Source organism: Drosophila pseudoobscura, chromosome X, assembly GCF_009870125.1.
Source record: "Drosophila pseudoobscura strain MV-25-SWS-2005 chromosome X, UCI_Dpse_MV25, whole genome shotgun sequence".
NCBI classification, from domain to species: domain Eukaryota; kingdom Metazoa; phylum Arthropoda; class Insecta; order Diptera; family Drosophilidae; genus Drosophila; species Drosophila pseudoobscura.
The window spans coordinates 43508920-43534487 of NC_046683.1; the positions used below are offsets into that span (position 1 = coordinate 43508920).

Sequence of the window (25568 nt, forward strand, 5' to 3'; positions counted from 1 at the left end):
CTTACATTTTGTGACTCACTTTTAAATTATCCCCCGCCCCGGATTTCGATCATCAATGCTCTAGATAAGAGGACTAAATACTATAGTTATAAGAGGGTTCTTCCTTTGTTGGTTATTTATTTAATGATTCACAAATATTCCCAAATTCGGAGCCCCTAACACTTAGTTGTATCAGTTTATTATTTCTTGAGAGCAGCCCTTGGTTGACCTTGGGGACAGCCGTATTCCAAGCAGAGCCACATTAAAAATGCATTTAAATATATTTATTTATGTTTATTGTTTGCTTGCCTTTTTAACTGTTGCCTATACACAATATGTTTTTTTCTAAAAAAAAGCCATTAAACAACTATTTATTTAAATATGTACAAGTTCTTTAACATTGTTTTTATACAAGTAGCAAATTAAAAAACTATAAAATGTTACAAACTACTTTCTATTTCTGGCTTTCAATTTGCAGCAATAGTTTCATCAAGCGAACTTTGACCTACTTAGAATCGGTAAGCATTAAATGGAGCGCCTGAAAAGTTTCGTTGAATACACGTTTAAATTTTTATAATTTTAATTGCAATATCTACATTAAATATTTATGTTTTAAGCATTATAATCAGGCACTAGCTAGACAAAAAAAAAAAAAATGCATTTCGCTCTATACTATTATACTCACTACATTTATAAGTAAATGTAGCATGGATCTGGTGTCCATAGGGTTTAAAACTTCTTAAAATTCAATTTGGAAATATCATTATTATTGTACCAAGTTATCCTATAACATTTTTGGACCTGCATTAAGTTTTCCTTTTTTCAACATACTGAACACTATGGATTATTTATTTTGTTTAATGTTGTTCTGTTTTACTTTGTTTGAATTCAAGCAGAAATCTAATAACTTTTTAAGTACCAATTTGTGGCTTAGTTTATCATTTGCTAGCATTGGAAAATGTTCCTCTCTGTTGTGGGCATAGCTAATCAGGATTTGATATAAATACCTATAACTTCTCATCTATTACGAGCATACGTATATTACCTTTATTTTATATTATTGCATTTTCGCATATTGGCATTTTTGCGTTGTTTATTTAGCACTTTTCATCAGGCGACTGCTGGCGAAGCACTCGCCAAAGAAGCGGTCCAATGAATGATACAAATGCGGGCGCACATTAGACAGACCGTGATCCTCGTCAGCATAGCTCTGCAAGGGATACACATAGTCAATAATCGAGATTCGAGTAGCTACGTGTAGAGTGGACCACTTACAATCTGCTTGAAGAGTATATCGTGACGCTCCAGGTTCTTGGCCAGGATCATGGCCTGCTGGTAGTGCACATTGTCGTCGAGTGTGCCATGGACCAGCAGATATTTCTTGCCCCTCAACTTCTGGGCCCGTGTGCTCAGCCTGGAGTTGGCATAGCCGACCTCATTTGTATTGGGCAGGGCCATATAACGCTCCGTATAAATGGAATCTGCCAAAGAAGAGGGGTTTCTTTTAGACGGGGTCCCTAATGGATGGAGGCCAAGAGTTCACCCACCGTAGTAAGCCCAGTCTGTGACCGGAGCTATGGAAGCCGCACACTTGAACACTTCATCACCATCGTTGGCCAAAGCCATGGCGGCGGCATAGCCACCATATGACCATCCCCAAATGCCGATATGGTCGCGATCAATGTATTTGTAAAGTTCGGTGAGGTTCCTGCAGATTGGGGGGACGTGTGAGCCAGAGATGAGTGGGTTATTTGCGAGAAAACTTACTGAGTAACCGTGATCTGATCACTGATCTCTACAGTGCCCAACTGCAGGTAGATGGCGTGCAGCAGACTCTCGCCGCGCAGTCCCGAGCCACGCCCATCAATCTTGGCATAGATCACCGACTGGTTCGAGGTTAGATATGTGCCCCAGTCCAGCATCCATTTGTTGGTTACCTAAGCAGCACAATTCATAGAGTAACTTACGAGTAGTGGCTGTGGCTGCAGTCATTTGAACTTACGGAATACGAGTCGGGTCCCCCATAGACATCCACTAACATGGGGTATTTGGTGTTGCCGCTGGTATCCAAATTGGGTGGCAGCTGGAGGAGAACCTTGGCCTGGAAGCCCCCGTCAATGTTCACCGTCAGAATCTTGTGCGTGGGCAGGGCCACGCCCTTCAGCTTGGCCCGCAGTGCCTCATTTGTCTCCCAGTCGAGCACATTCGTGACGACAACCTGAGCTGTAGGTACAGAACAATCGAAAATGTTAGGGGATGTGTATCCTATTCCATTGGGGGAACGGGAGAACACAATCTATACTAACAGTCCACATATTTCCATTCGTAGAGGTGGGTGGTGGGAATGCCAGGTCCCAGCGAGGTGATCACCATATGGTTATTGTCATTGAACGTCGCCGAGAAGTAGGTCTGTTCCACATCACCCGATTTGATGAGCTTGCAGGTCAAGCACTTGGCGTTCTGCTTGGCCTGGGCCCTGATGGCATACAGATGCAGCTGCTCTGGGTGCTCCTCCGTGTTGGCCGTGTAGAAGATCACATCGTTGGTGGCGTCCCAGTGGAGGATGCTGTCCACCACGTACTTTCCCTCGGTCAGCGGCTCCAGCTGCTGCTGCTCCGCGCTGCTGACACTGGAGCTGAGCAGCTGCAGATGCTTGTAGTTGTTGTGGGGCAGGACGACGGCCAGTCGGGATCCATTGCGGTTCCGGAAGGGAGCCGTGTAAAGATCTACCCAGCCAGTTTTTGATTCCGTGCTGTAGATCTACGAGGGACAATATGCTACAGTTGGGGGACCAGAACCGGCCCTGGGAGGCACTTACCACTTTCCGATTAAGTCCATCGAAGGTTACCACATAGGCGGCATTCTGAATGCGATTCATCCAGATGGAGAGGACGTGTGCATCGTCCACCCAGCTGACGACGGTGACAATGTAATCCGTTTCCGTGTTGAGAGCAGGCGGGACGGGCATGGTGGTGATGAAATCCCCACCGGACACCGCACGCTGGAGATCGACCATGACTAGCTCGACACGGGGATTCGAGGAGCCCGCCTTGGGATAGGCAATCACCTGGTGCAGGGGATACTGGTAGCGGAGGTCCCCAGCATCGCCGTAGTAGGGGAAGTTGATCAGATGCGTCGACGAGTCATCGAACTTAATGAAGGCCAGCTGAGTGCCCGAGGGATTGAACCAGGTGGCCACATTGGAGCTGAAGACCTCCTCCTCGTAGACCCAGTCCGGAATGCCGTTAAGGATGCCGGCCTGCTCGTCGCTGGTGATGACTATCTCCGGCTCCAGGGCGCTCTTCTTGTAGTACAGATTGCGGTCGTAGTTGATGATGAGGGCATTGCCCACCGGCGCCCACTGGACCATGCTCAGATAGAGCTGTTGGTTCTGAATGGTCAGCGGCTTGATCAGGTTCGTGCTGAAGTTGTAGATATCGTACTCGGCCAGGAAGCTGTACCGGAAGTTCTTCTTGTAGTTCTTGGCCAGCAGCAGAAGTTCCCCGTCCGCGGACTTCTCGTACAGCACATAGTGCGCCGCATTGTGGAGCAGCGCCGTGCGAACTCCCGTCTTGACATCGTACTCCATGATGGACTGCGAGGTGGAGTAACCCATGTAGGTGTTGTCGAATCGCTATCCTTGTTATTCCCACTTACCGCATTATCCTTGTAGAGCACACTGTTGTCATTGCTCCAGCTGCCGTTGAAGCGTTTGGCGTATAATTGACCGCTTAGCACATCCTCCAGGTCTATTCCATTGCTGCCAGAGTTGTCCGAGCTGCTGCCATTGTCGTCGTCCGCCTTAAGGATAAACACGAGGGCGGTGGCCAGCAGAGCAACGAATATGACAGCCGTCACAATGCTGAGAATGATCCGGACTCGTCGCTTTTTTTCCTTGGAATGCATGAGGTTCTTTTTTTGATGGGCGGGGAGGAACAGGGAAGGATTAGTATCACGAAATTGTGGAATCTTTGTCTTAAAATAAAGATCAGATAAAGATATCCCTTGAGTTCGAATCCAACTTCCCAAGTTGCACAGGAAAGATTATCCAAAGGTGGGGAAAAACGTTTTTATGAATACCCGTACCCATTCCACATTGGAACGATCCATTAGGTGCGGAGTTGGTTGACCCCTACGTCGAGTCTATGCAGGGAAATCGGCTTTCATTTAGAGTGTGTTTCGTTTCCTCCATTCCCATTGGGACGTCCATAACAAGCCAGCCGACTTCTCAGCTAACCAAAACGGTGCAAGCTGGTCGGAAACGCGCACTTGGCCAATTTGGATACAATCTTTCGGGCTAATCAGAGACCCTGGGCACGTCTAAGCGAATGTACAGTAGGTGTAGGAGAGTGTCTGTGTGCGCTTTAATGGAAAGTATGGTTGCGCATGCGCAATGACTTTTTCTTTCGCATCTCCGAGTTCCACTCAAAGCGGCGCCGAAAACCCAGCAAAGTGCACACAGGGAGAGAAAAGGCAGCAGCAGTAACAAATGAGCCACGAAAGCAAAATTCAGAAAACAGAAAACAGAGAGCGAAAATGAAAGTAGTCTTGTTGTTAACCAACTCCAGACTGGGTCGCCGTCTCCGTCGCCGCCAACTGGTTTATGCTCTGGACATTGTATAGTAAGAGAGGTGTGGACAGTGGACAGGGGACAGGGGACTGGTGACTGGGTACTGGGGGACTGCGGACTGGTCGCATGACGTAAGCAAATAAAGTCAGAAATGGTTTTTTACGTATCCAATAAGCTTTGACTGGTCTCTGGGTATTGCCAAGTCTGTAGTTTCTTTTACATAATTTTCAATTGCGCGAGCGACAAATTTCAACTGTCCGCGCCCCAAAGACACAAAGAAATGATAGTGCTTTTGTTTTTTTCTGAACTTTGTATTTAATTGAAAGTACGAGTAGGTGCTGAAGTCTGTCATTAAATGGAATTTTTCATTCCGAGCGTGACCGTTTTGGTTGATTATTTAATAGGATTTGGCTGTTGGCCTGTTCAAGGTGATATTTTGAAGATCGAGTATTTTTGTATAAATAAATTCCATGTCTCTTATTCGCAATACTCTGTGCAATGGCCAACAGTCTAGTCTATTGCCATTTAGCCAGCTTCAGCTAAGTCTATAGAGGGCACCATTCTAGAAAAACCAGTTGCAACGAGCTCCAGCTCCAGCTTCAGTGCAGCTCTTGACATTCGCACATTAACATACAAAGTATATGTATATGTACTTGCTAATGCTCGTACTTTATCGGGGGTTTACAGTAGCAACGCAATCCTGCCAAAACCTGGCACCTAAAACCCAGCGACACGTGTATGAAAAGTCCCCATTGACCACGTACGTAGCCCCGTGCTCCACCCAATCTCTGCTGGCAGACAGTCTATAATATATAGCCCCATGGAGGCGCAACTGGCAATGTGGAAGACACGTAACTTACAACTTTGCAGCATTTTATACGAGCTTATGTACATACACATGTACATACGATTTATGGTTCCTTTAGGGTTTCCGTTGATGGCAACTGAGGCCAGGGCGATACATTCAAAATGGAAATTGTTTTCCGATTTACCAATCCTTAGCTCGTGCTACTCTTTTCCGATGGCAGGCTCTGGCGCCTCGTACGAGTGTGAGGAGCCCTTAGTACATGTGTATAACCTACTGGATTTATGATATAGAAATACTGGCTATGTAGTTTGTATTAATTCCAATGGAAAGCTCTTCATTGCCTCGGTCCGTGGAAGAGTATGTCAACTTTCCCATTTCGTGTTTCCGTACCCGGGCGGGTGCCCGTACCCGCTAAAATCAATTTATCCGTCGAGAGAACGCCTGGCCGAGTCCCATCATTTCAATGTCCATTCTTCTATTCATGCGAGTACTTTGGCATATTTTTTCGAGTTCGCTTGATTGTTTTGGGATTTACGAGTACCATTCAATGCGTTGCACAATATGGCGCAATTAGTAAGCTTACCTCTGGGCACCTGTGCGAGGCCCCCTCCGGCTATCCCCCGACCAATTTGCGATTCATTTAATAAATATGAAACTGAAAGGTTTGCGAGAGCAAAGAGTTTGCCATGGAAACGTTTTCCGGAACGCTGCCGGAATCGTTTTCTGGACTTCCGGCAATTAGTTGAAGTTTTTCTCGCTTCGAAAATTCCTTCTCTTTTTGTCCCACATGTTGTGGACTTGTGTACTTGTTACTTGTTAAGCTTCTCGCTTTCCCTGTTTCCCCTTTTTTGCTTTGCCGCTCGGACATAATGGCCGTGACGTGAGGGGCTTGTCAACTATTTGGGGCTCTCGACAGATATCCTGTGCGACTCCGCAAAAAACTGTATGACTTGTTGTCCGGCCTTGGCTTCCTCCGCCCAAGGTTTTCCAGGGGCTTGGTGTGTGGCCATTTGTCGTTTGTTTTTTCATTAAACTGTCCCAAAAAAATTAATTAATTTTTATTTGCCTGAGGCTCTCCGGCTCTCCCTTCTGACTGGTTTATTTATTTTTTTCCCTACTAAATGAGAACACACTTTAACGTGTTGGACAAATTAGGTACATAAACAAGTCGCGCTCCCGGGGGGGTGGGAATAATTAGCATGGGTCTGATGGAGTCACCATCAGGGCGGGACAATGGAGTGGAGAAGATGGGGCACGGTGCCTACAGTCGAGCCTGCCACTTGTTGAGCCCCAGCCCCTATTGACAAATTAGCGGTTAGGCTCATATTCTCCCCTTCTCGTACTTGTATCGGCCGCATTTGTCTTGTGTGTTATCTTGGACGGCCATTGCGGACAATCTGGCCACAGTTATTGACAAGGCAATTTAATTGAACAGCAGCCAGGGCCCACCAGGTGTGTTCGTGTCCGGGCTTACCTTAAACCGCGACATGCCATCTCCGAAGCTGCCGGCGCTGGCCAAGTCGTCGTCGTCCAGACTACTGCCGCCGCCCAGCATCGACTCGTGGAGCTTGCCACTGGGTCGCCGGGTGCCTACGCCGGTGCCGGTGCCGGCGCCGGTGCCCGCCTTGTAGTAGTAGGGCGGATGCTGGTGGCGGTGCATGGTGACGTTAGCCGCGGTGTTGGTGGCGGTGGCACTGGCTATGACGGCCTCCTCGTAGCCCATCAGCTCGATGCTCGGATGCTCACATTTGCAGCGGTGCGGCGGGGTTCGGTGTGGCGGCGTTGTCAATGGTCCATGCTGGTGGGTGTGGGCATGCTGGTGGGGATGGGGATGGGGATGGGCATGGTGCTGCCGGCTCTTGTTGCCATTGTGGTGACTGTTGCCGCCTTGATGGGGCGGATGGGGCGGCGGCGGAATGTCTGCAGGTGTTATATAGATTTTGCCCCCTCCGCCGGCGCTGCCTCCCTGCTGCGGCTGCTTGCTGGGCCAATGGAACTCGTCAAACTCGCTGGAGCTGTTTGCCAGTTGGTGTTGAAGCTGTTGCTGTTGCTGCTGCTGCTCCCACTGCAATTGTCTCTGTTGCTGTCGCATGCAGCTTTGTTGCTGTGGTTGCTGCTGCTGCTGCTTTTGGTAGCGATAATATTGATGATGTGCAGCCGCATTGGCAGTGGGTGGCAGGTGATACTTTTCCGTAGGAGAAAGGGAACACACATATAAAATTGGCTTGTGGATAGCACCATCCCAGGATGCTCCGGTACGTGTGTTTTTTGTTTTTGTTTTGGTTCAAAGTAAGTGGAATTGAAGAAACAACAAAAGGGGCAGGCATTAACTACAAGACGGAACACGACTGAAAACAACAGAACACAAAAGGAACAAGGCAAAAGGAGTGGGAGGTAAATCATATTCCAACCAGCTCTGTTGAAAGAGATTCAGATTAGGCCTATTGGCGGTACAGAAGTGTCACTAGTGGTCAAGTATTATTGAGGGCATGCAAAAATTAAAACTAGTCGAGTAAACTGGCTTTAAGAATATATAGAAGCATGTAAGTAATTTAAAAATTGAACTAAATAGTTTGCAACGAAACACAAAAGTATACTTCAAACTTAATGGAGCTCTTAAGAGATTCCAACAGTTTCCCCAATCATAAAAGTTGACTCTTGGGGGGCTCAAATGTAATACCCAAATTAATGTTGAGCCCACGAAAGTCGCAATCACGAGACCCAACTACTACTCGTCGTACATTAGAGTCCCACTTAAACAGACGGCAAATTCTTGGAACACTGAACCAACAAAGTTATGAAATGAAATGAAATTTGCGCCCCGAAAAGCCTTATAAAGTAAATAACGAAATCAAACTGAAAAGAAGCCAAAAACTACGGCGGGCCGAAACTAGCTAAGGCCAAAATAAGAGAACAAAAATCCCAAGTGAGATTTTGCACCAAATACATTAGCCCGATATGGTCGGCGAGCGGTGCTCACCGCAATTATTTAATTACACTCTGACTATGCAACACTCTGTACTGGCCCCCGTGCCCCGTGCCCGGTGCTCGGTGCCCGGTGCCACCCCCACCAGCACTCCCGGCGGATTTTGGGTTTAATCAAAGAGCCAGCCAAGTCAAGCACAACACACAAAGGGGAACGGGCCAGCGAGGGAAGGAAACTTTTGTTGCAACTTTCGATGCAGCCAAGCAAAGCGGACCCGGACATCATTGGTTGCCCAGAGAGGGCAGGAGGCATGAAGAGTGGTTGGGGCTGGGGCTGAAGCAGTATAAAAGGGCAATGAAGCAATGAAGAGGCGCCCACATACAGCACGGCCATACAATACTTACGTACGGACCTACGGACCCACGGACTCACGGACCGACCTTACCCGATTCGTATCGCTAATGATGATCAAATAACGACCAAATGTCGACCGACTCACACACAGCAGCCGCACAGAGCCACACAGAGCCACACAGAGCCGCACAGATAGGCCATATATAGTCGTGCTCGCACAGACAAAGGGGACACAAAATCGTTAGCCCAGTTGGCAGGGCACCAGCAAAATTTGTGCACTCTCGCCCTTTAACTGTGTCACGGTTTGGTCGAGCCAGCAGCTTCTTCTCCATTCTCCAGTCTCTTGCACTCAGTCTCTGTCTCTGTCTCTATCTCAGCCCCAGCGCCAGCCCCACTATCCACACATTGGCATTGCCCCTTTTCCGTGCTCCTTCCTCTGAGGTCGTCTGGCGTAATGAGCAGTCTTTTAGTTCTCTTTTACGAGAGGAAGAGGTCTGGGCTCTGGTATCTGGGGTCTGGGTATACAAATGATATGCAAATACCAAACAATTTGCCATGAGCTGACTGCCGCTTTTGAGGCCCTATTTGATTAGAGCTTGATCAGTGCGCCAAAAATAGAGAGCAATCGCTTAATTTTTGGCAGCCACAGTACTGAAGAAGTACTCGTATAATTTCTGGGGTGCCATTCCGTTATACCATAAATATACATAAGTAGTAAATCGGAAAAGGAGAAGAGTCCCAGGTATCCGTCCCAGAAATATGCTATATATGTGTGTGTGTTTAGATGCACCCACAAATACACAGATACAGCTTAATGCTGACTCAATAATTGTTCTGTAAAAGTTGTTCGGCTTGCACCTACATATCTCCTTTCCACCATTTTGGCACCTAAAACTTGGCAACATTTTGCCCTTTGGGTCTGGCCTAGAAATAACATTTCATTTGAGCGAAAACACAAAAATTCAAATGCGTAACCATAATAATAAATTATATTTCAGAAACAGATCTGCACATGCATACATATATATGGTATATGTATTTAGGATATAGTATATGTGTCTGTCTGTGTGTGTGTGCGTGTGCATGGGTGTTTACGTGTGGCGAAAAAGTAGGCAATAAAAGTTCAACAAAACAACCAGATGCATAAATATTTTTAAGTGCCACGTGAATAACCAAACGCTCCAAAATGGACTTAAATAGGCGTAGCGCATAATTTATGCCAACAAAAAAAATCATACATACATACATACATACAGAATAGAAACCTTTGTGGGCAAAATGAATATGCAAACATGGCAGGCAGCCGTCCCTTCATCGGCATCCCTTCTGTCATCGGCACGCGAAAGTGCAACCATAAAATATGCAACGCAAACAATTGTTTTCGTAAATATGCGGGGATCAAAACTCAACCGAAAATCTGTCTGCGCAAATCATAGAAAATACTCGGCTCGTGCATTACTATGCATCATGCCGGCAATCAAACGGCGAACATGTAAATAAACTTTGGTACTTAAATTGCGTGGGATCAAAGGATACGTATCACAACTACTAGGAATAGTGTTATTTATTTGTAGTTTTTGTTGGCATGCAGTTGGTTTTTTTTTGGCGAAAAACAGCGACAGAGGAAGGAAGGATTTATTCATTCCTTTAGGCAGGTTGGGGATTCAAATGGTTGCTAGACGGTTTTGGGGTTTGAGGGTTTCTTACCTGATCGCTTTGTGCTGTCTCAGTCACCGAAACATCATTGCCGGACATTTTATTGGATTTTAATTACTTGAATTTGTGCGTTTTATTTGCATCAAGAGTGTTTTATGCTCGCAGCTGTATTGGGACAAAAGACCATTGTTGTAGATGCATTTAAAAATCAATTATTTTATAACGTTTTTTGCAGTTTCCCGTTCTGAAATTCCCATTTGACATTTTTCCGCTTCCGCATTTGCCCTGACATTATACCAGTCTGTCTTGATTTATTGCCCAAAAGCACAAAATTGTATTTCCACTTCGCACATACTTTCAAAAAATGCCATCTGTTTCAAAAGTGATATTTATTTATATGTATATGATGTATTTTGTGTATTCTAACTGCAGCATGGATTTGCTGGAATCACTTTTCGGCGATGTTATTTTGGTTTTTTAGGCAATCAAATGTTTGCTCTTTTATGACTCTTTGTGCACAGCACAACCGAACCTTTGTAGCTGTTTTTTAATTACATTTATTCAAATATATTTTACATTCCTTTGATCCGAATTGGCATCCCGAGTGCCAAGCCCAGCCCAGCCCAGCATTTATAAGAATAAAAAAGTAACGCCCATGCCCACGCCCGCGCCCCCGCCTGTCACATAATGCAAATTAAACAATTTAAACGAGCAAATAAACAAAGCCAGAAAATCCAATTGGGGCTGAAATGAAGACGGAGCCACGAGGCGGAGATAGTAGTAGGATATTTTAAGGGACACACAGCCACAGACAGCCAGAGTGCGCCTCGCTTCGCTTCGCTTCGTTTGTTTCCCGTCGCATTGCACATAACTCGTAACTCATACGCCCCGTTGTACGGCGCTGGGAACGGGAATGGGAATGGGAATGGCCACGTTTATACTCGGAAATGTTTGTTTGCTTATTTGTTTGTTCGGTTGCCTGCCTGGCTGCCTGGTTGCTTGTCCTCCCGGCTGCTTGGCTGCGGTTTTCAATTGTCAGTGCCAACCGGCAACAAACAACAAAGCGATGAGAACCGCCCGAGAGCCCGGGAAGCCGGGAACCCGGGAACCTGGGAGCCTGGGAACCCAAGAACCGAAAAAAGGAAAAAGTAAAATAAATAAGAAATAAGAAATACCAAATAAATTGAATTGCGTAGCAGGCTATAAAGAGACAGCCGGCGTAGGTGAGTGGGGGCAAAGCGAACTGGAACGATACGAGAGATACCAGCGAAAGAGGACCTGCCCCAAGGGGAGTGGAACCCAAGTACAGAAAGAACAATTGTGATAAATGGTCTAAATTGTCAAAGAAGAGAGGACAGAGCAGAGAGAAGGGAGGTACAACCTCTTTCAGTACTCTCGAAGCCGCCGAAAGAGTTCAAACAGGCAAAGATGTGATTGTGTTTCGATTATCTGGCTAAGAGATTTGATCAGACTGTGTTTGATTGGACAAATAAGTTAAAAGCTTGCGCTTAGGACTCTCCGCTTTTTGCAACATCTGCAATCGCCTTAAAAGTATTGGCTTGACCCCAAAGAAAGAGCTCCCTTTGGCAGACTACAGCAAGAGAAAACGCACTGCCACATGTTTGTTTTATGAGACCCGAATAAATCCGAGTCTCTGTCCATTAGGCAACTGGGTAAACTGTATGTTTACCCAAAAATGAACCATTTAAGTTCATTAACTTGCGGTTCGCCAGGAATTTGATGTCGCAGCGTGCTGGTCCCAGCTGTGGTGCTGCCTAGATGCATTAAGTATTAATGACTTTAAAAGCGGAAAGTAATTTGTTGGCTCGGAATGAGGAATTACAACAATTTGAGTATAAGCCGCCCTCAACTGACAAATCGCCCTGCCTCTGATGTGGGAGTGGGACAGGGACTGGGACTGGGACTGGTACTGGGCGGCATGTGCCCGGTCCGGATGCCTGGGTGTCTGCTAATCCAGCATCTCCAATGTGCTCGCTGGCAGACTGTTTGATTTTTCATTTGTGCATTTGTCAAGTGCGAGAACAAGAAATTGCAAGTGGCAGCCGACAGGCAGCTGATGGGCAAGCAGCAGGCCATCGAAGAGCAAGGGACAGGGATACAGCGAGGGTGCTCTCGGAAAAGGTTTCATCAATTTTGTACAATCCACTTAACTTGAAAGACCGCAGGGCAGGCAGTCAGTCAGGGCAACAAGGAGAGAGTTCTGAGACCCCCTCACTTCATTTGAATTTCTTTTGTGGTAAAAGATGGCAAGGCCGGGTATGGGCAGCACTGGCAGCTAATTGTGGTCGATAGATACGAAAAGGATTGAAAATAAATGGAAATGCGATCAAGAAAGACAGCAAAATCTTTAATTCTTTAAGGGCCGAGTGCCTGCAACCCATTTTGAAATTTGCCAAATGGGCTTTTGGAATTAGAACGGATAACACTGCCACACTGGCTTTACGTATATGAATATTTTACACCTATCGATCACCCTCGTATCGATAACTCTGTCTTCACATTTTGTCGATGTCTATATGACAAGCCAAATAAAACTCCATATTGAAATTCGGTCAAATTCAGAACACTGCAGCAACATTAATTAATTCTTCTCAAGCAATTATGTCCGAAAACAACACAGAGTACACCTCAGAGGAGGCCGCACGCGCACCGATGGAACTCGAGCCCATGCTGAATCCCAGTGACACCAATTCAGCATCCGTGGCAGTCTCGCCGTCGCCGTCTTCTAGTTCCGTGGCTGTCAGCGGCGGATCGAGCTCGATGACCAGCTCTGTGTTGCTGAACTTCAATGAACGGGCCGTCAGCACCGGGGCAGAAAGGGGCTGGACCAGTTCGGAGCCATCGGTGTCGGAAAATGTGAGTGTGCGGCCATCTCGGCCACGCCTACTGGCCCCTTTGAGCCGCTCGACCTCTCTGTCAAACTTGCAGACACGCTCGTCTTCGTCGCTATCGCGCCATGCTCGCTTCCCCTTGGCCATGAGACGGAACATGTCCGACCTGAGGAGGAACTATACTTGGAACCATTCTGAACGACGTCGGCTCATTATACGGAGACATATCCAGGCGACTCGGGAGCATCGGGAGCATCGGGAGAACCGGTTGGCTTGGGATAATCAGGTTTTTCTGGGTTTTCCGGACATTCGAGCCAGTAGCGCCGCCTCTTCAGAGGACGATGAGAACGAGTGGAACCGCATTCCTGAAACGGTGCTGGCTCGTGTCCCGACACGCGGCAACAGCGTGAGCGACTGCAGCCAGTGCAGCAGCGATCCGAATGATGAAGATGAAGGCCATCAGGACCTTGACGAATGGCTCGCCTGAGGCGGATTGAGGAGAAGACGTACCCTAACACCCAACGTAGTCCTAACACGCCAAACTTGGATCGTATGACTGAAATTATGTTGCTTTAAGCTTTGATGGTGCGAATATGTTTAAGGAATTTGCAAAAAAATAGAGTTTTTTGTTGGGCAAATGTTTTGCTTTTGTACGATTTATGCTTATGCTTATGTATATGTTTAAGAACAGAAGGATGTGCACTATTATGGTCACATAACCTTATTGGATGACAACCTGTCCCCCTATTCTGTGACACGTAACCTCACTTAAACGATTTTCGTGGCCCAGGTGGTTGGCGGGACCTTTATGGACCCAAGTGGACGGCTGCCTTGAAAGTTCTGTGCTCTGTTCGATCCTGCCGCTGCTCGGCACTGGCACTTGCCACTTGTTGGAAGTTGAAAGACTTAAAGTTCCCTTATCCAGTGGCGCCTTCTTCTCCTTGGTTTCCCACACTCTTAGCAGCACTTTATATGTGTGGAAGTGTTTATACAGTGCAGAGCCCGACGGAAGGGGGGAGGAGGAGTCTGTGGAGGGAAAAAATAATGAATTTGCGGCATGCCACACAACACTTGGTGCCGCCCGCAACATGCGCCAGATTTGAGCTCCGACTATCAGCAGTAGATGCACATGCATCAACCCAAGCTGGAGTCCAATCCCAGTCCCAATCCCAATCCCAATTCCCCTCCCACCTTTTCTACGCCACCCACCATATACCCTACAGTGTGGCATGTGTGGCAGCTAATATGTTGGCTGGCAGTGTCGCCTCTTGGAGCCGTTGAAAAATGCACTGACATGTGCCACAGCTGCTGCTGCTCACCCTTACCCCGCTCATGTCCATGTCCCTGCCTCCTTTCATACGTAGCAAATGTGCGTGGGCGTGGGCGTGGGCATGGGTGTGGGCGGCTGCTTCTGCGTTTGCTCTCCTGAAGGGGGCGTGTTGATGCGCTGAACAATAGCCATAAAAAGGATTAACTTGCATAACAAAAGAGATGCAGTGCGGAGGAGGGGGCGTGGGCAAGACAGAGCTTAGAATATGTATAAATTTCCACCAGACTCGGTATTGGTCGAGTTCCAAATTTATAGCTCACACTCGCCAGCTGCCACGCGCACATGTCCTCCACACAATGGCACCTCCCATATGCCCAGTGTGGCATATGGATAGAGATTTGCTCTGCGTTGTTTATCTCTGAGGTTGGTAGGCGGGTCTCTGAGGAAGCAGCTATTTAAAATTGAAGATTTTTATGGCAGTTTGCGGGACATTGCGGGCTATCTGTCTGTATGATTAACCGCTGCATTCACATATGCCGGGATGGATCTGAATTTAAGGATTCCCCGCCGAAGTTTGCGATAATGTGGAGATCATTGACAGAAGTGCTTTTCGCTGGCAAGGGAATTTAACCACCTTTAAATGGAATTGAACTGCTTTGGCCTCTGGCATCCGGAGCCGCCGCCCAGACCCTGCTGCCACTCTTCTGGCTCCAGGAGGAAGAGCCGGAGAGCATTTCAGTCAACTGCAACTGCTGCAATTTTTCATTTTAATAAAAATGCAAATGTCTCTGGCTGAAGAAAGTCAAGGAAGCATCACGCTGTCTCCCTGCTCTCCACTCTCCATGCTCCGCTCTCCACTCTCCACTCTCGCTCTCTCGCTCTCTCTCTCCCTCGCTATATTAAATGCAGCGAAGCTTTTCGATTTTACGGTGAAACGAAAACACAAGCAGAAGCACGAAAAAAAAGACACAAACACAAACAAAAACAAAAACGAGAGGGAGCGTTGTGGGCTGCTGCGGCGACCGCAACTCTACATTTATACCCGATGCATACACACATAGTCAGTACGGCTACATTGAGCGACAAAGAGTGCGTGCGAGAGAGACAGAAAACGTGTCTGAACATGTCGTCGGGCGCTGCGTAGCCACTGCAAATTGATTTGTTCCTTGTGGCTGTAAAAATGATGCGATCTGATCCGGATTCGGCAATCTGGTAGATATAGTCATTCTCCAAGATTATGGGTTTTTAATTTTCTCGTATCTTCAAAGTTTAAAAGTTGTATTTTGAAATACACTTGTAACAGTGAAATACATATGTACATATGTATGTATGTATGTATAACAGAAGTCTGGACGGACAGACGGACCGACAGACATGGCTCAAACGGCACAACATGGCTGATGAGGAATATATATACTTTATGGGTTCGGAGACGCTTCCTTCTGGACGTTACACACATCACCACCAATCTAATATACCCCTATACTCATTTTGAGTATCGGGTATAACTGCAGGCAGCAATGCGAGGCGAACGGGAAAAAAGAGCGAGAGACACAAATAAGTTTTCAATAAGGTCCTTAAGAATGTTAAAAGGAATGAAAGTTCTGTGGGCGGGGGGGTGTCTGGCAAGTGAGCATTGGCCCTCTCCTCTTCTAACACCGCCTCCCGCCTCTGGGTGCATCACTCAGCTGGAGGTTAAGTAAAACAAAGTGTCAGTTTACAGCTGTCAGGCCCCGAGGGACATAAGCTGTCTTCGTCTCTCTGCCTCTGCCTCTGCCTCAGTCCCAGCCTCTCTTTCGCTGTCTCTCTTCCACAACTTATCGCCGATTCACGCTCAAAGCTGGTGCCGCCCGCCAGATGCCAGATGCCGCTTCCCCTAGCATAGGGTCGTCCAGCCGCTTGACTTTAACTTTGGCTTTGGCTTTTGCTTAATTAATCTAATTGAAATACGCGTAATGCGAACAACAGATGAGACGAGTGTTCCACATATGTGTGTGCTCGCACATGTATGGCCGGCCGGCTTACAGAACCAACAATGGATGGAGACAATGGCTGCTTGGGTATAAAATAGATCGCAGATTTACACTGAATTCGGGCAAACAAAAGGGTTCATTGTTTTCCGTGCAGAAGGTGGCAGATGGTAGATGGCAGATGGCAGGTGGCAGGTGGGCAGATGATACGAGAGTCCTTCAATTAGAAAGCATATTCAGGGAAAGCACCCAGTGGGACTCAACTTAGTTGGGATTCTTTGGTTCTACCTACTCGTATGTTTGAAAATGGTGACAAAAATACTACAACTGTTCAGTTGATTCCACCACCAACCTTATACACAGGTCCATTTGCATCTGTGGCATCTCTAACCAATTATCAAACTTGGTTAGTCTCAAGCCTACATATGTATATGTGCAATTGAGTCTACCCCAAAAGTCGTTGAGACCCCCAATAGTAGGCTCAAGGAATGGTGGCTAATATTTAATTTAGAGCATTAAGCATTAAGTGTTCAGTTCTTATCCATCTTGGTAGTCTCGGTCACGGCCCGCGAGGTCCCAGCAGCCTCGGGGCTGGCCGTCTTAACGCCTTCCGGCTTGCCGACAAACTTCACGACGTTGCTCTCGACCTTCTCCGCGTTGCTGCCCACAAACTGGGTTAGGGTCACCTTGTTTTTGATGATCAGGAAGGTGGGCATGCTGGTGATCTCGTACTCGACGGCCAGCTCCTCGTGGTCGTCTACGTCGATCTTGAGGATGATCATGCGGCCAGCATACTCGTTGGCCATCTGCTCGAGCCGGGGCCCGATCAGGGCACAGGGGCCGCACCAGGTGGCAAAGAACTCCACCAGGACGTGCTTGTTGCCCGCCTCGCCGATAATGTTTTCGAAATTGGTCTTCGACTCCACCACGATTACCTTCTTGTTAGCGTTAGCCATGGATCTGATATTCTGAATTGAATTTAGGCCTAAAATGGAATGATTTTTGTCCAAAAGTTTACAATTTTCTGTGAGATCTTTTGTGTATGTTTCTGTGACAATGAGTTCCCAGCTGGGTGAGCTCGGGATTTATCTGTGCAATGCTTATATCTTTTTGTTGTTTCTGGAGCCTGGGCTTGGGTTTGGGCCTGGGAGGTTTTCCATCTCTTGATGCACTTTTTTGCACGGGCCAGCACTTTACACTCTGCTCTTTTGCGGGTTAGATTTATTTTCTTTCCACCAGGCTTTGGTTGAACTTTTCTGCTAAACAGCTTGGTACTGGTACGTGTATTTTGTATACTCTGCCATCTATCAAAGGATAGAGAAAAGGTTACCAAATTGGTGGGGAAACCTCAATAGAGTATCCAATATCACATCATGTTCATTTGTTTCAAATTCAGACAATTCTGCACTCAAGTATATTTTTCATGATGATGAATTCCCCCACAAAAGAGCTGTTTTTTTTTAGAAAGTATTAGTAGGGGTTCTAGGTGAGGGCATCTATGATGCGGCTGGCAAGGGCTATTACTACCATTGTTCTTGGTGTTGGCCGCTTGTTTGCTCTGTCATGCATTTGTCACAAATTAAGACAAATGCACCGCAACATCTTGAGTGTGTATAAGGCTCCCAGCCCCTAAAAGACTCCTTGTGGCATGTTGTGGCATGTGTTTGCTCGCCACAATGCGGGTGTCTGCTATCTGGTGAGTGTGTTTGCTTAAAGCCTTTCTTTTGCTTTGCTCGATTTTTTGTGTATTCTTGTGTGGTATTCTGTTCTGTTCTGCTCTCGCTGCTGGCGTCGCTCTAAGCCCGTTTCAAGTGTATCTTTTGGCTGAATTTACTGTGTTTTGTGTGTGTGGCTGTGTGAGTGTGTGGGTGGGAGTTAAGGCTCTTAGCTCTTGACATTGAGATTCTCGTTAATAGTCCTCTCAATCCCACTGTTCATGTCGCCCTGTCGTTGAATCTGTCTATGTTTTCATCTTGCATAACCTAATGAGTACGGTGCGGCAGCGCTTAGCGGCCAAAAGCGGCGGAAACAAATGGAATGGAATAGTACGGGAATCGCAGTGACACGTTGTGCAATCAGTTTTACATCCGCTTTGTGAGTGGGATTTTTTGTTCTGGCAGCGAAAGTGCTGACCTCGTCGCACCTTGACACACAACCCAGCCAACAAGGAATGGAATGCTATAAAAATGCGGGAATAGGAACAGCAACAGTCACAGCCATAGGAATAACCATCTAGCGAAAATATTGCTCTTGAAGTACTTACTAGGCGAGTGGAATAAGTCACGTATCTGGCAAGACAAATTGCTTCAAGTGTACTTTCACTCAGTCATTCAGTCACTCTCGGTCCTCCGTTCGAGTCCTCAGTCCCCGGCCCTCTGCCCTCAGCCCTCAGTCCTCTTTTGTCTCTCCTTTCAGGCTAGTCAGTTATTCAGTTATTTTTATTGCGCATACGCCATGTGGTCCGCATGTGGAATAAAGATATGTACGAGTATTCCTTTTGCGGTCAGCTCCAAAATGGGGTCTGCAATGCAATGGGCCCTAGATTATTGTCGCTCTTGTCGCCTTCGGTCGCGTGCCACAAATCATATTTGGCTAGCAGTTTTTGTCGCTGAGGAGATCAGCATTCTAAATTATGTTTGAATGGTTTTCGTGTGTGTTATGTGCGAGTATGTGATGGATTTACTCTGGTCTTAGTTCAGACAGTTTCATGTTGATGGTTACATGTGGTAAATCTTATTCCTGTCTTCCTCTCCGCTCCAAAGACCACAAAATTTGTTTAGAAATCCCAGAAATTCCTGCCGCATAGCTGCACAGCCCTCAGTGTGCAGCTGCATTGGCATCGGCATCGGCCAAAGCCAAAGCCATGACCAGATAAACGGGCATGTTCCAGGCTCTATCACCTTCAGCCCCTTCAGTGCGGGTGCGGTTGGGTTAGAAAACTTTTCTTCAGCGCTCTGTTTTGCAGGTTGGCAGATGTTTCTGGCTGCCATGCCACATACACGTAATTGGCTTTTGTTTGTCGGCCATTCGGAGGAGGAACAACATGAACAGCATTATGGAGACACGTTTAAGCATGTCAATGCCAGATGTTGGCTGACAAAATGATGAACAATCCAAACACAAAAGACAAGCACAACCACAACAACAGCTCCAGCAGCAACACCAACACCAACACCATCACCAACACCAAACGGCAATTTCATTTAACAAGTTTATGAGCTCTTCCAGGCGACAATGAAAGTCTCATGCATTTAGATTTTGAGTGCGTCGCAGTGCTGCTGCTTCCCACAGACCTACAGCCCTACAGTCTGCCTACTGCCTACTGCCACCGCCACCGACACTGCCTGGCCTCCGTTGCACACTCATTTGCCTGCGAGTGGAGGTGGGAGAACGTACAATAAGGTTCAATGGAGCTGCTTCCCCCATCTCCAGGCGCGCGTGCCTCTTGTCAACGTGCGAAAATCTCTCGAAAAACACAAGCAAATTTTATTTGCTGCCAAAAATGTTGACGCTGGAACCAAAGCTGGAGATTTTCCCCATTTTCCGACTGCTTTTATGGTGCCTAACGGCACCAGTCACACCAGCAGCACCCTCACCCTTAACCACATGACAGTTGGCATTTGGCGGGCCTGAGCCTTGTAATGAGGTTGGGCAGGACTGCCAGGAGGCGTTGGCGCATAAACAGGACTACGAACAAGGCCGGGTCTTCGGAGCATTTACAGTTTTTACAAGCTGCTAATGTGGGCGTGGCTGTTGTGGCTCTGTTCCGAGTGTAGGGAATGGGATTTGCATTCGGTTTGTGGATTTGGCAGGACCCTGAAGTCCCATTATGTTTGGGCTTTGCAACGAATCCACAATCTATTATCGACCCTATGGAAGCGAGTACCGTTGCCGTGGGGTGAAATGTGTGTGTAGTTCCCTGTCCTGGCCCATTTCACTTTCTAATACCTCAAAGCTTTCGATTAACCTAAACGGTATTTGTTGGCTTTTGAGTCTGCTTCTCTTGTATCCGTTTAAGCCTATTTCCTACGCCATCAACTTGTGTACACATGTAGTTTATACATATATGTAGAACCGCATCTCTGACGATAAACTTTTGCGGTGACTGTACATAACAAATCGTTTCTTTCCCGCCTGGAGTTCCTAAATAATTAATCACTTTAAAATGCAAATATTTGGACCGCAGGCTTTAACAGCTCCAACTAAGTTAAATGCCACAAGCAGCTGCTTTTTTCTGCCCCCAGCCGCTTTCGTGCTGGCCCCCGTAGCGTGCCCCACGTGAACCAGGTTTCAATCAATCAAATTCCACGATAGAAATCATCTGCAGCAGGCATCAGACAACACAGACAGCCGGCAAAAAGGGATAAGGGAGGCAGCCTCTGAGTAACCCCCTTAACGCAAAAGAGCGAGTGGCATAATAAGCACATGTGCTCCAACATTTTGTGCCCCAGACGGCAGACGGGAGCCATCCGCAGGGAGTGGAGGCGGACGCCTAACAAGCTGCGTCAACAAACTAAACCACTTTGAAATTAACACGTTACATTGACATTGACAGCTTTATGCGTGGCATGCCAAGTGTCGCGGTAAGTAGGACTGGAACTGGAGCCGGGAGCCAGGAGCCGGTAGCCTGGATCCTGGAGCCTACAGAGAAGCAGCCAGATCCAGCTGGAACGGGATGATGGGTTGGGATGGGATGGGTTGGGATGGGAGCATGGCAAGCTGTCACTTACTAAAGTATCGCTTGATGCTGCGTGCAGAAATCGCACAAAAACGGAAGTCGCGCAAAAAAGGCAATTTCCGTTGTGTGGTCTAAGCAACAGAGGATATGGCAAACGGGGATGGGAGGAGATGGGATGGTGCTGGCGCTGGTGCTGGTGCTGGTGCTGGGGAGGTGCCATCCACCACTGGCACTGGCACTGAAATTACCAATTCAAATGTCAGGCTATGGCATAACACTTCATGCGGAATTAAATTTAGTGTCAATTGGTCTCTCCCGCCGCCTAACGAGAGACTTGCGTGGCTGCTGCCGTGGCTGCCACTGCTGCTCCTTGGATCCGAATCTGTTTCTAAGTTGCCTTAACCCATTAGTTACCCGCCAAGGTTAAGGAAACGAAAACGAAAACCCTTAAGAACCCTTCGAGTCTGCCAGCCCGTTTAATTCCGTTCCGACATTTCCTTCTGCCAGCCAGACCAAAACAATTTTTCAACTTTTTTCGCTTTCCCCTTTTTTTTTTTGATTATTTTTTGTTTGGTTTTTTTTTTAGAATTTTTGTACGACCGAAAACTGACCCTACAGAATTTATGTTTGGATGGGTTTTCCCCGAGTGAGAGCAAAATTAGTTAGAGGCTTGGGGCCCGGAAAGTGCAAGTACAGCAAAAGCAAACTGTGCGGAAATATTTAAGGACTGAAGTGCTTTCGGGGCTACGTTTTCTAATGGATTGCCAGAGTTTATTGGTATAATTGGAGGCGTCGCCCATAACGAACAACCGACACAATCTAGCCTATGGTATGGTATTGTATAATGGAATCAATTAGATTAGTTCATAGTAGGGGCTGTGTTCTTGACGGGACGGGGAGCTATCGTCCGGCTCTATCAATCTTACAATCTTTATAGTTGCAATGTGCCTTTCTCGCATGCTTTTCTTATCAGTTGTAAAAGTTCATTTCAGTTTATAGCTGGAACTCAAAGTCATTGGTGGTTATGAAACCATTACGAAATGTATCGAAAGTGGTTGAAGGATCTCGAGCATAGCGGAGCATTCGGAGTGCTCTCGCCCTTCGTGGACACGTCCCAGGCAATGTTCAGTCATGCCTTTGTGACCCTTTCCCTGGGTTTTTCATGGCATTTTTATGCTCTGTTCACCCACACTCTATTAAGAATTATTTTGTCCGAAATGCCTTCTTTTGTGGATATTCAACGATTTGATTGCTATTTGATTCTCATTCCGTTCGCTTTGCAATTTTCCCCAGGGAGAGAAATATCCAAACAATAGATTTGTTGCGTCAGCAATTTGTTTATATGCAATAAATTCTTTGCAAATCAACGATAATGCAATTTATCTGCCAGCATCTTCTTGTTCTCTCTCTCGCCCTCTAGCCCTCTCGCTCTTTCTTTCTTTCCTTTTTTACCCCATTTGCATTGGGATTATTTTCCGTTTTGCCAATGTCGTTTTTGGTCTTCGTTGGCCCCATTAAATTGAAAAAATGTGCACTTTATGGGAGCCCGATGTTTGTGGGCAAAATTTACGAGTCTCTGTGTTCAATTTTTTGTAAAAATATTTTCAGAGTGTGACTTTTCTCTCTCTCTCTCACTCTCTGTCCCGTCCTGTCGGCGGCTGTCAATATTTGCACAGTTAAATATGGGTTGGCGATGGCTGAGAGTGTTGAATTTTAATTATGTCATAAATTCGTATAGAGTTCGGAAAGAAATACCAATTAAGGGCATGCATCATTTTTAGTAAATAAATTAAAAACCAATTAAAAACTCGGTTAACATGGCGGTGAAGAGAACTAAACGATCCCATGGGACACTCGTTTCAAATAAATTTCCCCCAGCTCTCTGCTGGGCTCTGTTGCCCCAATGATTGGGATGCAATGAATGCATTTTGGATCCATTTATCTGCTCACTCTCCCTTGGATCCGTGCAATCCAATCTCCTCCCTCCTCGACTGCAATGCGACGAATAATTTTTATTAAAATGTCAACAGCCCGGCCCCCCAAATGAGCATTGGAATTGGTTTGCCAGCCAGACCTCCTCCCATGAAGCAGAGGAGCTCCTTGTTTGCCTGCCAAGAGCTTAAAATGTTTGCCAGCCCATTGCAGCTCCAGCTCTGGGAGGGAGCTGGGTGCAGGGAGCCGAGTAAAGGGGACCGAGACCGAACATATCAAACAGAAGCTGCAAAGAAATTTGGAAATTCTAGTTTGGTCCCCAGGCGCTGGAACACGTTTCATATGCGGCCCATTGAAATGGGGCTAATGCAAAAACGTGCAGCAATTACAGGCACACTCCTTGGGAGTTTTTGGTCCAGTGAATGGAATCATGGCCAGAGTTGGTCGGAAACTGAAAGTCAGCTTCTATTTAGGGAACACATCATTTCGGGTGTCGGGCAGAGCGGAAAAAACGGATTCCATTTACAGCTCTCGAAATTAGTAGGGCAAAACTAAAACTAACAAAACAAATATTTTTTAAATGTGGAAAACAGCTCCACGTTCGCCGCCCCGATGGTCCGCTCATGAGCTGCGGCTTAGGTGTGGTGGGAAAAGCGGAAAAACAGAGGGCTGCTGCTGCACTAAAAACGACTTAGTGGAACAAATTGGAAGCCAACTACTGGCTGAGAGTTTATAAGCTTTCACTCTCTCCGTATCCGTATCTGTCTCTCACTCGCTCTTCATTCTCCCGCTTTCACAATTCTGCACTGCTCTCAAGTACGTACTTCAATTAACTGTTTTACCAGAGCCAGTGTGTCCCTAACCAGAGAGAAATACAGAAAAATACTTTAAAATGTCCATCCAGAAGTTGGGAATAAAAGTTTATTGAATATCGTAAATGGTTACGATATACAAGAAGTCACTCCCTTCGCATCGTACAGATTCAAGTACAGTCGCGTCAAATTAAAGATGACTGCTTCCCCTTCGCTCCCCCTCTCTCATCTGGAGAACGTAACCACCGCTGTCTCTGCGGTGGCTGTGGGCTCGAGACTGCCTCTAGGCGATACAATTTAAGATTTATATGACAATTAAATGGCTCAATTAGGATTCACTTCGGCATTTGTGGCACTGAGCTATACATACATACATATACATATATATGTATGTGTGTGTGTGTGTGTGTTTGGTTGGTTGGAAAATGGGTGAAAGAAGGGCTTAAAGTGTGAAATGTAATTAGTTTTGAAAACGTATCCTGGGTATATTGAACGAAATCGATACTGAAGTGGCTTGAAGTGTACTTGACGATCGGTTGAGATTCGAGAGAGTTTTTAGGGTGTGCTTTAACACTTAAAGGAATCTATGCATTGGGATGAGTACTTGCTTCTCTCACATAAAATGGATTATGACGCATCAAGGGAGTAAAAACCTCTAGCCAGTGCTTAATAATACAATTCTGAGCCAGTTGGCTGGCCTTAAATGCTGGCACTGGCAACAGTGGGTTGGTTGCCACTCATCTCGCCCCCACCCCTCAAGGTAACGGTAAGCCAACGAAGCAATTTATTTTCGACCCAACTTTCCTCCATGCGCCTACTTCTGCCTACTTTTGCCCACTTCTGCAGCCTGCAGGTCCTTTCTTCCTGTCGCCATTCAGAAAACCCATCAAACTACAAATGGCCGCACCTCATGTTCCATTCTCACTCTATTTTCCTCCAGTTTTTGTTTCTTTTCTCTCGCTTTCTACTTGTCTCTCGCTCTTTTTCCATAGTTCTGCGTCACAGCTGGCGCAGCGCTGCTTCCCCTTCTCCTTCTGCCTCTCCCTCTCCCTGTCTCTTTCCGTTCGTCTTCCACCTCGTTGGGCTCAAGTTTTATTTGTCGCAAAAATATTTTATTGTTGCAAGTTCATAAATAAGCATATAAATTTAATTTAATGTAAGGCAAAAAGGCTCTAGGCCTGCGGACCTAGGCACCGAAAGTGTCCTTGCAGCCCACATGCACAGACGCTCATACATTTTGAGCATATTAATGTCGCTCCCGCACAAAGGAGGGAGATTGCATTTAATAAGCAACCCGAGAGTAATAAAAATACGGACACTTTGGGTCAAGTTTAGCTGAACGAAATGGCAAAATAAATCCCCCCCACGCCCTGGACTGGCAGTAAAAATAGTTTTAATAATAATAATAATAAACTTACAGGACCCTGACAAACTACCAGTTAAAGAATTTACTCTGCGTGCCCGCAGCCTAAGAACGGACACGTTGAGCCCCAGCGAAGGCCGAAAAGAAGCCCAATATGGCCTCAATAAAAATGATAAGGAAACAGGAAATGCAAACAACCTACTATACAGGTAAACCTTTAAGCCTCCGTCAGCAGAAACTCCCCCAATAAAATCCAATATTTACAATATTATTATAATTCAAGACAAAAAGCTGAAAATGTGCCAGTGTCTCTGCTGAGATAGGGAATCAACAGAATGGAAAACAAAAGCCCGGATGAGCACCACCCCGGGTTAGATGTCTGTCGGGAGCTGTTTGGG

The 25568-nt window shown here is 46.5% G+C and overlaps 3 protein-coding genes across 7 annotated transcripts in view; 1 reads left to right on the forward strand and 2 right to left on the reverse strand.

Moving 5' to 3' along the window:
- Window positions 1–258: 258 nt before the first annotated feature.
- Window positions 259–25568, reverse strand: part of ome (dipeptidyl peptidase 4 omega) — a 68109-nt gene continuing 42799 nt past the window's right edge. For 2 of the 5 annotated variants that reach the window (XM_015187133.2, XM_015187135.2), the window contains 8 exons: window positions 3637–3891; window positions 2798–3574; window positions 2286–2739; window positions 1982–2202; window positions 1747–1916; window positions 1527–1687; window positions 1255–1460; window positions 851–1189 (listed from right to left, as the gene is read on the reverse strand). In XM_015187133.2, the coding sequence (XP_015042619.2) occupies window positions 1073–1189; window positions 1255–1460; window positions 1527–1687; window positions 1747–1916; window positions 1982–2202; window positions 2286–2739; window positions 2798–3574; window positions 3637–3891 (2361 nt within the window). In that variant the 3' untranslated portion in view covers window positions 851–1072. Of the gene's footprint in view, window positions 1190–1254; window positions 1461–1526; window positions 1688–1746; window positions 1917–1981; window positions 2203–2285; window positions 2740–2797; window positions 3575–3636; window positions 3892–6831; window positions 7543–10344; window positions 10459–25568 lie in introns of all 5 variants that reach the window. The other 3 variants (XM_001353168.4, XM_033382342.1, XM_015187134.2) reach the window with 3 other exon arrangements.
- Window positions 12802–13801, forward strand: LOC6900370 (uncharacterized). Its single transcript, XM_002134729.3, has 2 exons — window positions 12802–13170; window positions 13243–13801. Exons 1-2 carry the CDS (start codon window positions 12916–12918, stop codon window positions 13630–13632), a joined length of 645 nt encoding a protein of 214 aa, XP_002134765.1. The 5' UTR covers window positions 12802–12915; the 3' UTR covers window positions 13633–13801.
- Window positions 16875–17461, reverse strand: LOC4813900 (thioredoxin-2). Its single transcript, XM_001353169.4, has one exon. The coding sequence runs from the start codon at window positions 17339–17341 to the stop codon at window positions 16916–16918; it is 426 nt and encodes a 141-aa protein (XP_001353205.2). The 5' UTR covers window positions 17342–17461; the 3' UTR covers window positions 16875–16915.

Bases quoted from the DNA above. Each gene is read 5' to 3' on its own strand.
- LOC6900370 (XM_002134729.3), top strand. From the start codon at position 12,916: ATGTCCGAAAACAACACAGAGTACACCTCAGAGGAGGCCGCACGCGCA. The intron at 13,171-13,242 runs GTGAGTGTGCGG...TCAAACTTGCAG, and splicing joins AGCCATCGGTGTCGGAAAAT to ACACGCTCGTCTTCGTCGCT.
- LOC4813900 (XM_001353169.4), bottom strand. From the start codon at position 17,341: ATGGCTAACGCTAACAAGAAGGTAATCGTGGTGGAGTCGAAGACCAAT.